The following is a 17,381-nucleotide window of genomic DNA, read 5'->3' as shown; positions in this document are numbered from 1 at the left end:
TTTTCAGCAGGATCGCGTGACGGCAGATAACTGATGCATGCAATCCTTAATAATGAAGAACCGTCCCAAGGCGAAGTGGACAGAAGGGGTGGGTTTAATTCCCACCCCGAGACTTGAGCACAGACTTCTCCAGCAGATCCTCCAATGTAGTACTGAGGAAGTTCTGTATTGCAACACCATTTCTAATTTAGGAATTAAAAAGGAGGTTTTGTGTTCTCTCTTAGTGGCCTATAAAAGATGCCGTGGCATCAATTCAGAGAAAGGAAGGGGAGATGGCCTTTGTGTCCTGATCAATAGTTATCAATTACTCAAATTGATTATCAGGTCACCATCACTTTGCTTTGTGGAAGCTTGTTGTGCACAAATTAGCTGTTGTATTCCCACACTACAATGACTACACTTCAACACATATTTCATTGTCGGTAAAGTGCCTTGTGATGTCTTAAAGAGGATGTTAAAGAGGCTATGTAAATGCAAAATGCTCTATTAATCATCAACATTGTTGAGTATCATCCTCAAGTAGGTTTAGGTAGATTAGGAACTATGACCTGACAAAGGCTTGCATAAAGTCACGATTTTGTGCTGTTACTGATTAAAACAGAATGGTTTTAATCTGTTGTGTAAAAGCTTCAAATTGCTAAAAGGCAATTTGGAGCAAGAATTCTATAGCTTTTCATAAATGTTAACATTCTTCTCTCTTCACTCAACCCTCCATCAGCTCTCCCTCTTCCTTTGGTGAAAATGCAGTGTTCTTTCCATGGTCATGATGTAACATACTAAACATTTTCTTTTATAATGACTTGTTTATCGGATGAAAAAGTGGCTTTCATAAAACATGTGATGTTGTTGCTTCTTTCCCCAGATTGCACAAGATAATCCTGTAGATGGACATACCAGCTTGTTATTTCTTGAAGAATACTCCACCACTGGACACCCTGATAACACAACAAAAATCATGGGTTTACACCCTCAATACCTAGAGTCTTTTCTCCGCACCCAGTATTACATACTGCGCATGGATGGACCACTCCCCTTTGAACACAGACACTACTTGGCAATAATGGTAAAGTAAAATGAGTATAAATATATAATTTAAAATTTTTTAAAGTTGTATTTTTATCATTACAGAGGATTAATCATTACATTAAAATAGTAAAACGCCATTGTCTTATTACCACATAGTTTTACATGCTACTTCATACTTGAGCATGCCATAATAGAAAGAAATTACATGTTTTGAGATTGAAAAATCATGTTTTAACTGAGTGCCATATCCATGATTTGGAGTGTTTCAGTTCACAATCTAGGCTGCAAGGTTAGTGGAGAACTGAAGCAACAAACAAACCGTTGGAGGAATTCAGCAGGTGAGGCAGCACCGTGGAAGCAGAGGGATGGTCAAAGTTTCAGGTCAAGACACTGCATCAGGACCAAGAGTATGGAGGAAAGGTAGTCAGTATAAAGGGGTCAGGCAGGTGATAGATGGAACCAGGTGAAGAGGGGGATGATGAACAGATGGAGCCAGGTGGGAAGGGATGGAGTTGGAAGTTGGTGGGTGATGGGGTAGGAACAGGAAAGGGTGCAGATGGAGCCAGGTGGGGCAAGGAGAAGGTAAAGGTGGAGAAAGAGGCTAGAAAGTGCTAAGTGGAGACACGAGACTGCAGATGCTGGAATCTGGTAAGTAAGGAAGGTGATGTGGAACCAGAGATGGGAGGTAATGATCGGCAGATGGAACTAGTTGGGGGAGGGGATGGGAAACCAAATTAGGTTAAGTGTATAGGTGACAGGCAGGTGGAACCAAGTAGGGGAGTGGAACGAAACTGGAAACTGGGTAACATGGGATTTGGGGGGGTTGGAAAAAGGGAGGGTTACAGGGGAAGGTGCCAGGGAACAGGGAGGTGGGGGGGGGGGGGGGGGCGGGAGGGATGAGTGAACCAGGAAGTTATGGAAAGAGTGGTCCCTGTGGAAATTAGAAAGGGGAAGATGTGACTGGTGGGTGGGATCCCGTTACAGCTGATGGAAGTGATGAAGGATGATGCGCTGGATGCCAAGACTGGTAGGTGAGGACTAAGGGAACTCTCTCCCTGTTGTGTCTGGGGGCGCGGGGGGGGGGGGGAGGGGGGGGGGAGGTGGGTGAAAGCAGAAGTCCAGGAAATGGAGGAAATGCAAGTGAGAACTTTGCCAACCACAGGAGAGGGGAAGACACGTATCCTGAAAAGGAAGGACATGTCAGACTTCCTGGAGTGGAAGGCTTCGTCTTGAGAACAGATGAGGTGGAGAAACTGAGAGAAAGGGATGGCATCTGTACAAGAGACTGGGTGGGAAGAGGTGTAGTCAAAGTAGCTGTGGGGTTGTATAAATGTCAGTAGTTTGTCTCCTGAGATGGAGACCGAGAGATCCAGGAAAGGGGGAGTGGTGTCAGAAATGGCCCAAGTGAATTTGAGGGTGGGGTGGAAGATGGTAGTGAAGGTGAGAAAATTGATGAGTTCCATAGAAGGTAGCACCATTGCAGTGATCAGTGTAGCAGAGAAGGAGTTGGGGTGTGGTGCCAGAGTAGGTTTGGAACAAAGACTGTTCCACGTAGCCAACAATTACATAGATTTGCTCCAAATGACAGCATCTTGGCCAATACCTTCTGAATATTGAAAGGCCTGGATAGAGTGAACATGGAGAGGATGTTTCCAGTGGTGGGAGAGTCTAGGACCAGAGGGCACAGCCTCAGAATAGAAGGACATCCCTTTAGAACAGATATGAGGAAGAATTTCTTTAACCAGAAGGTGGTGAATCTGGAATTCATTGCCACAGATGGCTGTGGAGGCCAAGCCATTGGGTATATTTAAAGTGGAGGTTTATAAGTAAGAGCATCAAAGATTACAGGGAGAAGGCAGGAGAATGGGCTTGAGAGGGGAAAAATAAATGAGCCATGATTGAATGGTGGAGCAGAATTAGGCCATTCAGCCCTATGTCTTATGGCCCTATCTGCAGTCTCTTGTGTGACTCCAATGGAGAACTGAAGTTGTTGGGGCAGCTGTCTTTTGAATGAGACATCAATGATGCCCCATCCCCTGCAGCCTACCCCCCACCCCACATACCCTCCACTGAACCTCAAAATCATAAAAGATCTCTGATTCCTTCACCTGGAGGAATTCTGTTCAATCTCTTGGTCAATATTTACTTTAGTGTTATTGAGTTCATTTAATTTCCCTGTATAACAAATGTATCTACAGTTTTTAAACAAAAGATAAAGCACTTTAGGATAACCTATGTTAGTAACAGATGTGGCATGAATGCAAGTTCTTCCTTTTTAAGTTAAGAAGTTTGAGAGGATTTGTTTTATTTGCAAACCATGTTTAAAAATGAGAGTCCACCTGCAGGTCATAGTCATGTACTGTACCTGTTACAAGGAAACAGTTCTTTGAAAGCTTATAAAAGAGCTATGAAAATTATGGTTTGCATTCATACTGCCTAAAGATATTTTATATACCACATTATTCCATTATAACTATACTGTTTCCATGTGATTAGGCTGTTATTAATAGGTAGCCACAGAAATTTGTTTCCAAGGTGTACTCTTAGTTTAAATAGGGCAAAATATACTTTTTCACTTACCATTTGGGGTAGGGTAATGTGGGTGTATTCTGCTATTTTGCCAGCATTTATTCTGAGAAACCCACAGGCTCAGAATTTGGTGACCAGATGTTGTATTTGCTTTGAACCAAATTCAGCTTGCAAGTCAAAATGCATTTTTTTGTAAAATCAAATTCGAAAATCCAAAATTGATCTTGTTCCCAAGTATAAGGGAGGGTTATATCAGTGATATAAGCCAACATTGCATTACAAGCCAACATTAGATAGTTATAATCAAAACAGCAACCTTACATTTTTAAGGGAAAGCTAGGGCAAATTGACTGTTTACAAAGTATTCCTTTAGACATCTAACAAAATATGCACTTTGAGGCATTGTGAAAAGCTTGCATTTTCAGATTAGACTTGCTTTTGGAGCACTCAGAGTTACCAGTCGTAGTTTTTATTTATGGAGTCAGGCTGCTATAGAATTCTAGTTCTAATTGAAGTAAATGGAGCTGCTCTTAAAAAGAAAGGAGTCTCCTTTTTTGTGGCTTTGAAAGCTCCCGAAAACATTTCTATGTTAAATTTTCCTCCAGTGTTTGGCCAAGGTACTGTACAACAATGGATGTGTTGGATTTTGAAGTTCTTTATTTGACTGCAAAAAATTGTCATTCTTTGTGTATTGCTTGCCACTACATTATGACATCTCAAAATGTGGAAATTAAAATCCATGTGTACCTGTAGTCCAATGACAGTGGGGTCCTCCTGTGGTGTACAGCTACTGATTTTAGCACACTGCTTCAGTTGCAAGATTTCTCGATACCCTACATGTTCATCATACTCATTTTCAGACTGTTTAATACAACTGCTGATTCTGTCGTCTTCTTGTGATCTTTTCCAACTAGGCTGCTGCCAGGCACCAGTGTTCCTATCTGGTAAACATGCATATAAATGAGTTCTTGCAGGTGGGTGGAGACAGTGAATGGCTAAGTGGCTTGGAGTACATCCCCCAGAAACTGAAAAACCTCAACGAAGTCAACAAAATCCTTGCCCACAGACCCTGGCTGATCACTAAGGAACACATTAAGGTAAAAGTCTTGAACACCCTTCTGCTTTTGAATGCTCTTTGTGGCCTTCTGGAAATGTTAACATGTTATTCTGTATGCCTGCACTCAAAGAGAAACAAAAGTTTTTTATTTTAGAAGTATAGAAGGTGTAGGCTGTTCAGGATCAAATGTTCATGAGATTTGTTTCTTTATCTTCCATTATAAAGAGCTGAATAACTCTTGAGGCTTTAACATTTTGCAAGCCACCCTTGCTCATTTACATTATTTCTCAAAATTCCCCTGTGTGATTAGTTGAAAGTGAATGATAAGGAAACACTGGAATTTTATGTTTCATTTACTTTGGATGCAATGTTTAATGACTGGTTAAATAGAGATTTAGTTGGAGACACAAATATTAATTGCAGTAAAACATGTCATATACAGCAGAGAAACAGGCCTTTTGGCTCATTGTATCCAAGCCAAACACCAAGAACTAATCTGTACTAATTGCATTTACCAGCACTTGGTTCTAGCCTTCTGTGCCTTGATGATTCAAGTGCTTATCTAGTCATTACTTAAATGTTGTGGAAGTACTTGCCTCTGTCACCAAATCAGGCAGTATTTTCCATATTTCAACCACCCTCTAGTGGAAAAAGCTCTTCCTTGGATCCCCTCTAAATCTCTCGCTCATTTGGTGTCACCCTATCAAAAATATTCCCTTTGTTTTACACATCTTCTCATCAGACCCCCAGCCCCGCCACTCTCACCAACTCTGCTGCTGAAACCTAATTTGTTTCTTCTTCCTAGTTTTGATGAAGAGTCCCAAATCTGACATGTTAACTCTATTTTCTCCACAGATGCTGCCTGTCCTGCTGAATGTTTCCAGCATTTTCTGCTTTTAATCCCAGTACCTCCTTTCTGCACCATCTGGCCATGCATCCTCACCACCATTGTCCTATTTCTATATTTGAACACAACACTGGAGATTGACTGTTGTGTTTTGAGGTCTTGCTTCTTAGTGTCTTTCCGAGTTCAAAATCTGCCTGCAGGACTTCATCCCTTTCTCTGCCTAAATACTTAGCACCAACACGGACCATTACCTCTGGCTGTTTGCCCTCCTTTAATTATACAATCACCTATATCTATTGTTCTATAATCTTTCGCCTCTGAGCTAGCCATGGTGCTATGTTCTTGGCTCTGACTGCACTCCCCGCGATGGAACCCTCTTTTTTCGCCTTCACCCCCCCCCCCTTTTTGATGTTTGGAACCAATAACTTGTCTGAGAGCAAAATACTGTCTGGGTCTCCAGAATCACCTGCCTGCTCTTTTTTTTAATGTCTGGTAGTAACCCAGTCCAACTCGAATCAAACTCTTTTGAGCTGTGGGATGACCACTTCTTGAAATGTGTGCCAAAGTTGCAGATGCTGGGGAAAAAAAAGATTTACAAGAATGTTGCCAAGACTCTAGGGCCTGAGTTCTAGGGAGAGGCTGGGTAGGGTAGGACTTTATTCTTTGAAGCATAGGAGATAGAGAGGTGACCTTACAGAGATACATAAAATCATGAGGGGCTTAGATAAGGTGAATACACACAATTTTTTTTCCCCAGGGAAAGGGAATGGAAACTAGAGGGCATAGGTTTAAGGTGAGAGGGGAACAATTTAAAAGGGACCTGAGGGACAACTTCAAACAGAGGATGATGTGTATATGGAATGAGCTACCAGTGAGGCAGATAGAATAATAACATTTAAAAGACATTTAGACAGGTACAGGTATAAGGGGGCAGTGTACATGCACCTGTCTACATCAATGGTGCTGAGGTCGAGAGGGTTGAGAGCTTCAAGTTCCTGGGAGTGAACATTACCAACAGCCTGTCCTAATCAAATCACGTAGATGCCACAGCCAAGAAAGCTCACCAGTGCCTCTACTTCCTCAGGAGGCTAAAGAAATTTGGTTTGTCCCCTTTGACTCTCACCAACTTTTACCGATGCAGCATAGAAAGCATCCTATCTGGATGTATCGCGGCTTGGTACGGCAACTGCTCTGCCCAGGACCGCAAGAAGCTGCAGAGAGTTGTGGACACAGCCCAGCGCATCATGGACACCAGCCTCCCCTCCTTTGGACTCTGTCTTTACCTCTCGTTGTCTTGGTGAAGCAGCCAACATAATCAAAGACCCCACCCACCCGGGACATTCTCTCTTCTCTCCTCTTCCATCAGGTAGAAGATACAGGAGCCTGAGGGCACGTACCACCAGACTTCAGGACAGCTTCTACCCCACTGTGATAAGACTATTGAACAGTTCCCTTATACAATGAGATGGCCTATGACCTTACGATCTACTTTGTTGTGACCTTGCACCTTATTGCACTGCACTTTCTCTGTGGCTGTGACACTTTACTCTGTACTATTATTGTTTTTACCTGTACTACATCAATGCACTCTGTACTGACTCAATGTAACTGCACTGTGTAATGAATTGACCTGTACGATCGGTTTGTAAGACAAGCTTTTCACTGTACCTCGGTACAAGTGACAATAATAAACCAATACCAAATACATGGATAGGAAAGATTAAGAGGGATATGGGACAAATGCGAGCAAATGGGAATAGCTTGAATGGGTATCTTGGTCGCCATGGATGATTTGGGCCGAAGGGCCTGTTTCCGTGCTGTGCGACTCTGACTCTATAAACCTGAAATAAAAACAAAAAATACTGGAAACCCTCAGCAGGCCACGCAGCATTACTGGAAAGACAAAGGCAAACATTTCAGTTTGAAGACCCTTTGTCAGAACTGAGAAAGAGATACCAATTTAGTTTTAAATAGCAAAAAGTGTGACCGGGTTGGATAGGACAAAAGGAATATCTGTGACAGGGTGAGGCTGTGGTTGCCATGGAGAAAGCTGTACATGAGGTTATCCAGTTGATAGATTAATGAGGGTAGTTGAAGAAAAAGATGATGAACAAGAGAACATAAAAACTCAACTGAGCACAGTTAGAAAGCAAGATCACCAACAGTCCAGAATGCTGCAGTGTTTCCGGATTGACATCAAGGTATTGCTGCTCATGCTTGCATTGGGCCTCATTGTAAAGCAGGAGGCTACAGATAAAGGTCCCAGTGAAAGTGGATTGGAGTGATAAAGTTGCAGGCATAGGGAAGTTTGAGGATCACCTAATCCAGACTGAACACAAGTATTTCTGGCCACTGAATCTGTGTTTGGTTTCTCCAGTGTAGGAGAGACCACATTGTGAATACCAAATGCAGAACACTGGGTTGGATATCAGCTGTTGTGCAAGTGCAAGCTTGGAGCTGGAGCTCCTCCAGCTGATAGCACCTTCTGTGCCTATGTTTGTGCAGATATGGGAAACATCCTGAAATTCCCACGTGGTACAGGATGTGCATTCCACAGGTCTCCATTGTCTTGCCATATTTCTTTCTGCTTGATTACCTCACCAAGCAGAAACTGGAATAACCAATTTTTAAAAATGTAAATCTGCATCATTGCCCTTTCCTCACTGAAGTCCCTTTCTCAAAGTTCACACTTCATGGACATTGCTCCATGCTAAAACTTGCTGTACCTTAGCAAAACCTACAGATTTGTACTCCCGGGTACCATGTTCTGAGTCATTTTAAAGCTTCTAATCACTCTAAATATTTATAAACTTCCCATTTTTATAACAGTGTGCAATGCATTCAATGTGGAACGAAAAATAAAAAAATGCTGGAAATGCTTTGCATATCTGGCAACATCTATGGAGAGAGAAACAGTTAACGTTTCAGCTTAACCTTGCAGATCAGAGTTCTGATGGTCATTGACCCGCTGAATATTTCCAGCACTCTTTACTTTGTATTCCCAGTGTCTGCAGTATTTTAGCTTTTTATTTGAAGATTTCTGTTTGTATGTTATCCAACATCTGATAATGGATTTGTGGATGAAATGATTTTTAATCATTAAAATACCATGTCAATAAAGTGAAATGTTTCAATTGCACACCATTATTCTTCTGTTCCTGAAGTATTTTTAAAGTTGATTGCCAGTAGCTCTGTGACCCATGTATCATTTTCACTCTTCTTTATGAAGAAGGTAGGTGCATTACTAAGAGCTTGAGTACACAAGAAGTAAGAAATAATTGTTTTTTCTTTATTTTCAGAAATTGCTTAAAACGGGGGAGAACAGCTGGTCCCTGGCTGAGTTGGTGCATGCCATGGTGCTGTTAGCGCACTATCATGCCTTGGCAAGTTTTGTCTTTGGAAGTGGCATTAATCCAGAGATTGATCAAGATACCAGCCACAGCTTCAGAGCACCAGTCGTCAGCAACTTCTGTGTGTGCAGTAGCACCAATGAGAGCCATGTGGAAGATGTCGTATTTGTGCAGAACAGTCCTGGGGTTAGTGCAGGGAAATAAAGATCATTATAATAAATGTTTAAACAAATTAACAAAATTAATTTCTTTCTTTATCTTTAGGGTAATTTTAAGTATTATAATGAAAATTGGTGCAGTACTGTTTTTAGAATGTATAATTTCTGGATTTGACATTTATGGAACTTTGTAAAACCACTTATGCAGTAGATGTAAGTACTTGGTTGCTTCGCTTAGGAACCACTTGGACCCTGTGAGGCATTTACTGTCATCAGTCTGTTTGATCTTTGTCTTCACCATCCTCACTTTCTTTCTCACGTATTTAATATGGGCCACATATTAAACTATTACTGATTAAGCCTAGATCAAAGCAAACGAGAGAGACAGTAAAAGGAAACTACTCACAATGTTATTGCTGGTCTTTAAATATTTTCTTTTTCTTTACTGAGTAGAGTCCCTTTGTTAAATCTCCTCTGTCAAATAGAGAGTAAAATAAAAAGGTAGAGATGGAAATTGGACACTAATCATAAGCAACTAAACGAGGGAGTGGCAGGAGAAGGAGAGTTGCTTTCATATAGGGTTGACCTAAACCAATATTGAGGCATTAATCACTTAGAACTTGTAGAGCATAATGCCTTACTTTCTGTGTGTATGGAATTGGAAAAATTGGTATCATTTGTCCTGGCACAGGGTAAGTGAAGGTGGATATGTTAATGAGTCATGAATTCTTTCTGAGGGTGAATGTGAAAATGAAAAATTGGTCTTGTTTGTCTTGGAGCAGGGAAAGCCAAGATGGATTTCATGAATCATGAATTATTTTCTAGGGTGAATGTGAAATCTATTTTCCCTGGGTGAGTTGTTGATAAAACACCAGCTTAAAGTTGGAATTGAGGATAGAAGTTTCCAGCCTATAAGGGTGCCTTCTTACAAAAAGTAGTTTTAACAGGGGTGGCACGGTAGCGTAGCGGTTAGCACGACGCTATTACAGCGCCAGCGATCAGGGTTTGATTCCCGTCGCTGTCTGTAAGGAGTTTGTGCGTTCTCCTGTGTCTGCGTGGGTTTCCTCCGGGTGTTCCAGTTTCCTCCCACATTACAAAGACGTATGGGTAGGTTAATTTGGGTTTAAAAATGGGAGGTGTGGACTCATTGGGCCAGAAGGGCCTGTTACCACGCTGTAAATAAAATTTAATAAATAATTTAAATTTTTAAAAAAATATATTTTTTAGCTATCCTAAGAACATAAGATATATAGGAATAAGCCATTTGGCCCCTTGAGACTGCTATGCCATTCAATAAGATCATAGCTGATCCAACTTTGTCAAGTCTTTTTCTGTCCTATCCCCTTAGCCCTTTACCTCCACAGATGCTGCTCGACCCACTGAGTTCCACCAACAGTGTTTTTTTTGTTCCAGATTCCAGCATCTGTAGTCTCTCGTGCCTCCATGTTTCTCTGGGTGCCTGAGGAGAATGAACTTGGGAACATGGAAATATTAACTTAAATTTTGATACTTTGACCATTCAGGCTTTTATTTTTCTGCCTGTAATTTTTGTGTTCCTATTTTTTTTCTTTTCCCAATATTTGTTCAACTTTCAAATCAATAGCAATTATTTTTTATAAATTATAGAGTTGTACAGCACAGAAATAGGCCCATCAGCCCACCACATCCATGCTGACCTGTTTGCTCATCTACACTAATCCCATTTGCCCACACTAGGTCCATATTCTTCTATGCCTTGCCTGGTTAAGTGCAAGTCTAAATGTCTCTTTTTAAAGCAGTGAGTGTATGTGACTCCACACTTCCTCTGGCTGTCAGTTCTAGATATCAACCACTCTGTATTTTGAAAACTTTCCCCTTGTATCCCCTTTAAAACTCCTTCCTCTCACCTTGTACCCTCTTGTTTTTAATACCCCTACCATGGGAAAAAGATTCTGATTGTCTACCCTATCTGTTCCTCTTGTAATTCTCAGTAGCAATTCTCAGTTCAGTCTCCTTTGCTCCAGGGAAAACAAATTCAATCCCTCCCCATAACTAGTCCTCCAGTCCAGCATAATCCTGGTGAATTTCCTCTGCATTCTCTCCAGCACAACCACATCCTTCCTATACTGAGGCAACCAGAACTGCACACAATACTCCCAAGTGCAGACTAACCAGTGTTTTGTAAAGCTGCAATGTAATGTCTCAACTTTTACAGTCTGTGCCCCTACCTATGATGGCAAGCATACCATACGCCTTCTTCAGCCAACCTATCTGTGTTGCCACTTTCAGGGAACTATGGACCTTAACCACCTAGGTCTCTATTCGTCAACATTCCTTAGTGCCCTACCACTTACTGTACATGTCCTACCCCTAAATGAAATTTGTCTTCCCCCAATTTAAGGGCTTAACTTGAGAACCAATTTTATGCCTTCCCATAGCTACCTTGAAAGTTATAGAATTATGGTCATTGTTCCCACCAACATTTCCACCACCAGCCAAGCTGCTCACAACATTTCCTTTTAACTAGAGGCCAAAAGTATCTTGATGTAAAAGTTGTGGCCCATTGAAAATTTAACAACTTTTAGTTATTTAAGTTTACTATGAAAAATGTATTCTGTGTTTTAACATGTTGAGCTAAGTTGAGGGAGCTATGCCTTTTTGCATAATCTGCAATCAATTTTACAAAGATATGATTATTGATGAAACAGAGTTGACCTGTTGGCAATGTAATCTAGAGAATTGTACCAGTGACGTTAGGCCACTCTCTTGGGGAATAATGAAGAAAACCTTCAGAAAGAAATTGAGGTTTAACTGTATTTTGCCTTGTGTCAGAGTGAATTAACCAAGAAGGTTAATATTAACCCTGTGAATTTCCCTGAGGTTGGAAATTAGTCTGGCCTCTTTTTCTGGATATCTTCTGGATTTTAGCCACCAAAACAGCATTTGTAATTTGGAGCCAAGGAAATAAAAACAATTCTCTTTCCAATCTTGAGCCTAGAAATTCTGTTATGAACATATTTTAGATTACTACACAGTAGAATTTAATGTAACCACACAGTGATGAATGGGTACATTACACAGTGTGTGTCTTTGTAAAATGGAGCATAGACCTCCACATGAATGTGCATAAGCACAGAGACCATTTGTGTGATATTTTTTTCCCCCCAAAAGCTGCATGTACACTATTATCAAAATGCATGGGCCTCAACTAGTGTAATAGAACAAATAGGATAAAGCCTGCTGCTGTATTTTTTTTAAAAAATGGGTCTTCACCACCTGGGACATGGTCAGTAGTAATCCAACAATAAAGATCTAACCCATTCATCACAGTGTTGTTTCTGTTTGCTTTTCATATCCAGTGTGTTCCACACACACACACACACACACACACACACACACACACACACACACACACACACACACACACACACACACACACACACACACACACACACACACACACACACACACACACCTCTCGCCATGACCAGTTTCCACTTTCTGCAATTTTCTCCTCTAACAAATCTTTGCATTCTGATATTCGCCCACCGATGTCCACCCTCTCCTCTGATCTCCCCCTTCCACCATAATTGGATATTGTGGAGGAAAGACCAAGCATGCAGTTTGTGCACAAGTGTGGGTGCAAAGCCAGGATTTCCCATTTCCATTGCACAAAATACTTGGATTGTTATTTGTATTAGAACATGGATCATTCAAAACCTTGCCCAAAATTAGCACATGTCCTCCGTGCAGTGCTACCTCAGTACACTGCACACGTGCTGAAGGATTTCTATGTCACATTTTTAATTGTGAGATGTGATCTGGCTCCTGCCCTTCTCTCAACAGTTGACACAGTTCATTGTTTTGACTCCGCACTAGAGGGATCCAAGGGATCATCCTGCTGCTGAAATTTAGAGTCCTTTGGAACATATAATCTGTTTTCCCTACAGTAACCACCTTCTCTTGGGAAATTGTCACTCAGCAACTGCAACGTTCATGGTCAGTGGTGAGAGCCACAGGCTGGTGGAAATGGGCGTGATCTTCTGATTCGTACATTAGTCAGTCTACACAGCTGGCAGCTCATTTTTGCTATGTGCTTATTTTCTATCTCCATTCTGAATCTGAAAAGAAGATAGTATAGTAAGGATAAACAGGAGATGCATGTAAGTTATGACATCAGAAAAAGAAAGTTGAACTTTCTGGCACAGCAATTCTCCTGAAAAATATTTGATGATCTGAACATGATCTCTTGGGTTATAGGTGTTTTCTTCACAGTATAATTTCAAATCTCCTTTACCATGACAGTGCTTTACAACAGTCTGTTTCAGGACAGTATTTCTGAAATTATTATTCTTTTGTATTTGTGCATTCTTCTATTTTGCACTGTATGCAGGAGATGTCACAAGAATATGTTTTATTTTTTAACCCAGCTTCTACTTAGTGGGTAAAGTAATCTGTGTATGGTATTCAAATCTCGGTCAGAATACTGCAGTACTGTCCTCCATAATAGCACTAACATATGATCAATTTATGGTTCTGTAGACTTCTGACTCAGTCAGTGAATTGGAGGCTCTGATGGAGAGAATGAAGAGACTTCAGGAGGAGAATGAAGAGGAAGAAGCATCACAAGAGGAGATGGCAACACGTTTTGAAAAAGAGAAAAAGGAGAGTCTTTTGGTAGTTGCTGGAGGTAATTCAAACTTTGTTTGCAATCTCATGTTAATCTTCAAGGTGATTTACAATTCTGCTTTGAATCTTACCACCACTGATCAGAACTGTACGCAACTGAGTTTATCATGAAGCAGGAAAGGAGACATTCAGCCCTTTGTGCCCGTACAGCCTCTTTGGAATGATTAACAAATTAATCCCACTCTTTTTGCTCATTAACCCTGCAAGTTTTTCCTCTTCAGGTAAATATCCAATTCCCTATTTGAAAGTTAGAATCTACTTCCCCTACCCAGTAATGGATTCCATATCATAAAAACTTGCAGAGCTCATTTAAAAAAAACTTTTCTTTAACTTTGCTGCTTTGGTTACTGACCTACACATGGAAACCAGTTGTCAAAATTTTATGTAAATGATAAGAAGGCAGATAAAACAATAGATGACTTTGACATTTAGTGTTGTGACTGTGATCTCAGTCACCCGTGAGACACTGAAGCTGGTGATATAAAAGTCTTTATTCATCATGACAAGCAGGCATTCTTCTGGAGACCCTCTTGGCCGAGTCACATTTTTATACCCTTAGGATCAAAGGTAACAGCAGGTGATTCAATATAATTTCAGTAGCTACAATGATATCATTTACTTCAATATTTTGAGTCTGACAGTGCTTCCTTTGAGTTGTGTATCTACAATGGGAGATACCTCTGTTCAAACACCTTTGCTGGGACAAAATAATTCACAAGGATGGTCTAACAGCTTTTGGGGACACAGAACCCTGACACCCAAAATTAGTCTGAGGGCTGATTCTCTGAGTACACAAATATCTCAACTATTGATCGATCAAATATGCTTGTGACTATGTTTGACGGTGCTAAGTAACGATATCAGTCTGGTCTACAAGCTTCCCTGAGCTTGGACACAATGGTGCAAAGTAACTTAGCCATGGTTGCCTGGTTTGATGCAGGCCAATTAACATAACCTCATTGTCTTGCGTTTGGCTGATGCAGATGAGAACGTCTCATGGTCACTTCGCTTTGCAAACCACATCTCTTGAGCAGCCAGTCCCTGCTGTGGGGCTAGTAACCTGTGCTCTGTACACAGTGTTATTTGTTTGCAAAGCTGTCCTTTTAACTTCAATCTGATTACTGCTTGCAATTTACATTAATAACTGAAGACTGGGGGTTCTTGTTTGAATTAATAGCTGCTAAATTATAACTCCTGAATCTCTAACATTTAGTAAGGCTGTAATCATGTAATAGTGAAAACAAAATGCTGACCATTGAGTGGCTTTAATTAATGAATCACAGAGTATTCAATTCCACTCAACTCCTCAGTTAATGAAGCAGCCTGTGCCCACAGGCAGCTAGACCTGGACAATATTCAGGATGGACTGATCAGTGGAAAGTAATATTCTTGCCATCAGAAGACATTGTACTAGTGAAGTGAGGGCACTATTTCATGGAACAGTGAAGACTTTGTAATGTAAGTTCTAGCTACCAGTCCTGTAACATAACCAGAATGCTGCCTTACTCCCAATATTTAAACCGTATTAATATCATTCCCTAATATTTCTATTGTGCCACTTTATATCTGCTTTTCGGGTAAGAAACAGGCAACATTTAGTTGAAAATTGGCCCCCAAATTTCCTCTAAATAATAGTGACTGAAGCCATGAGAGACTTGAGTATTATTAATAAGACTTACATTACCAATCTCCACCAGCATCCTGGAGGTCACCATTGACTAACCACACAAGTACCACGGCTATAAAAGCAAGACCTCCTGAAACCACAAAGCCTTTCTACCATCTCAAAGACTTATTAAGGATGTGATGGAATGCTTTTCACTTATCCGGCTGAGTGTTTCTCCAACGCTCAAGGTTCAAAGCAAGTCTCACTCCTTCTACCACTCTGACTATTTGCATCCTCTGCCAGTGGTGTGCTCAAGCTGCACTGCAGCACTCCAAAATATCTCCAAAACCTCTCAATTCTGCTAGTTAGAAAAACAAGATTGAGGGCATCAGATTACCAATAGCTGCATATTCTGCTCCAAATTGCATACCATCCTGACACGGAAATATATCACTGTCCACTTACTGCTGCCTTGAAGTCCTGGAAGTCTTTGTCTACCAGCAACGCAGCAGCATTTTCATCACAAAGTTTGAGCATTTCAAGAAGGTGGCTCATTGCCTGGACCTCCAAGACATTAAGGATGGATATTAAATGTTGATCTTGCCATCAACTCTCATATGCTCTTAGGAGAATTTTTTTTTAAAAAGCATTCAGGTTAGTTACACTAGCAAAATGATTCTTTCCTATTGCAATTAAGCCAATTACCACCATTGTGGGAATTAGTAGGATACAAATAAAGCCATTTGTATATTTGCTTCAAAACAGTGATGCTTTAAATAGTCATCTGTTGTTGTTTTAGATTGACTTATCCTCTGTATTGACTTGCAAAGGAATACTGTCATCACTTAGTGAGACAAAATGCACACTGTGTACCTATTTGAAACCTTGCCACATAATTTATTTAATGGCTAACAGATTATGAATTAAATAGAAAACTGTACCCTTTAACTGATTTGACTTTATTCAATGAGTTGCTGAGCGAAATAGACCAAGACGTACCTAGATTTGATCAGCAATTCATTACAAAATACCTGACCTCTGCATTAGAAAGCAGAAAGTTGCCAAGTATTGGAATTATATGCTACTGTATGTCTGTCTATTTATGACAGAAAATGACTCTGCTGTGGTACCATGTTAGATATCTTAGCAGACTTAAAGGCTGATTAAATCCCAAGAGCCTGATGAGATGTATCCCAAGCTGTTTTAGGAGGAAAAGTGGGTGAAATTGCTGAGCCTCTGACAGAAATTTTCAAATCTTCTTTGGCCACAGAAAAGGGGGCAGATGATTGAAGTTCAGCAAATGTGGTAGCTTTTTATTCAAGAAGGGCAGCCAGGTAATTACAGAATCTAGTATCAGTGATGGTGAAATTATTAGGAAAAAATCTCAAGAACAGGATTAATCTGCACTCAGAAACGCAGGGATTAATCAAGGATAGGCAGCATGGTTTGATAAGGGGAGATCCCATGCAACTAATTTTATTGAATTTTCAAAGAGGTCACCAAGTATGTGTCTGGTTGATGTAGTCATTCATGAACTTCAGTAGGGTCCTTATCAAGGCCCCACTTGGGAGACTGATCCAGAAGATGATAAGAGCCCATCCAGGACAATTTGGCAAATTTCCAAAATTGGCTTGGTGATGGGAGTTAGAGGATGGTGGTAGACGGTTGCTTTTTCAATTTAAAGCCTGTGACCAGTGGTGTAACATGGGATTGGTATTCAATCATGTTCTGTTTCTTGTACACATTAATAATATGGAGATAAAGCAGGAAGTATAATTTGTAAGATCACCTGATGACACAAACTGGCGGTGCTGTTTATAGGAAGGAGGGTGTTCTTTGGCTACAGAATGATTATTGACGTGGTGGTAAGGTGGTGAAAGCAATGACAAATGAAATTTAATCTTGAAAAATGAGATGATGCCCTAGGAAATACTGAGGAACATCAGAACCTTGGTGTACATATCCAAGGATTCCTGAAGGTAGCAGCACAGGTAGATGATTTGGTCATGAAACAAATAGGATACTTGCCTTCATTAACTGGAGCACAGAATATTAAAGTAGGGAGGTTATAATACAACTATATAAGACATTAGTTTGACCACTGTGTTGTTTCCTGATTGCCACACTCGAGGAAGAATGT

The 17,381-nt window shown here is 40.6% G+C and overlaps 1 protein-coding gene across 4 annotated transcripts in view; it reads left to right on the top strand.

The window, feature by feature from the left end:
• LOC127575929 (sestrin-3-like) overlaps positions 1 to 17,381 on the top strand; it is a 102,900-nt gene that overhangs the window by 59,999 nt on the left and 25,520 nt on the right. For all 4 annotated transcript variants that reach the window (XM_052026185.1, XM_052026186.1, XM_052026183.1 and 1 more), the window contains 4 exons: positions 863 to 1,063; positions 4,470 to 4,652; positions 8,759 to 8,995; positions 13,489 to 13,636. In XM_052026185.1, the coding sequence (XP_051882145.1) occupies positions 863 to 1,063; positions 4,470 to 4,652; positions 8,759 to 8,995; positions 13,489 to 13,636 (769 nt within the window). The remainder of the gene's footprint in view (positions 1 to 862; positions 1,064 to 4,469; positions 4,653 to 8,758; positions 8,996 to 13,488; positions 13,637 to 17,381) is intronic.

Source organism: Pristis pectinata, chromosome 11 (genome assembly GCF_009764475.1).
Source record: "Pristis pectinata isolate sPriPec2 chromosome 11, sPriPec2.1.pri, whole genome shotgun sequence".
Taxonomy (NCBI): Eukaryota; Metazoa; Chordata; class Chondrichthyes; order Rhinopristiformes; family Pristidae; genus Pristis; species Pristis pectinata.
Note: the sequence above shows the minus strand (reverse complement) of the source record. Positions and strands in the feature narration are given on the sequence as shown.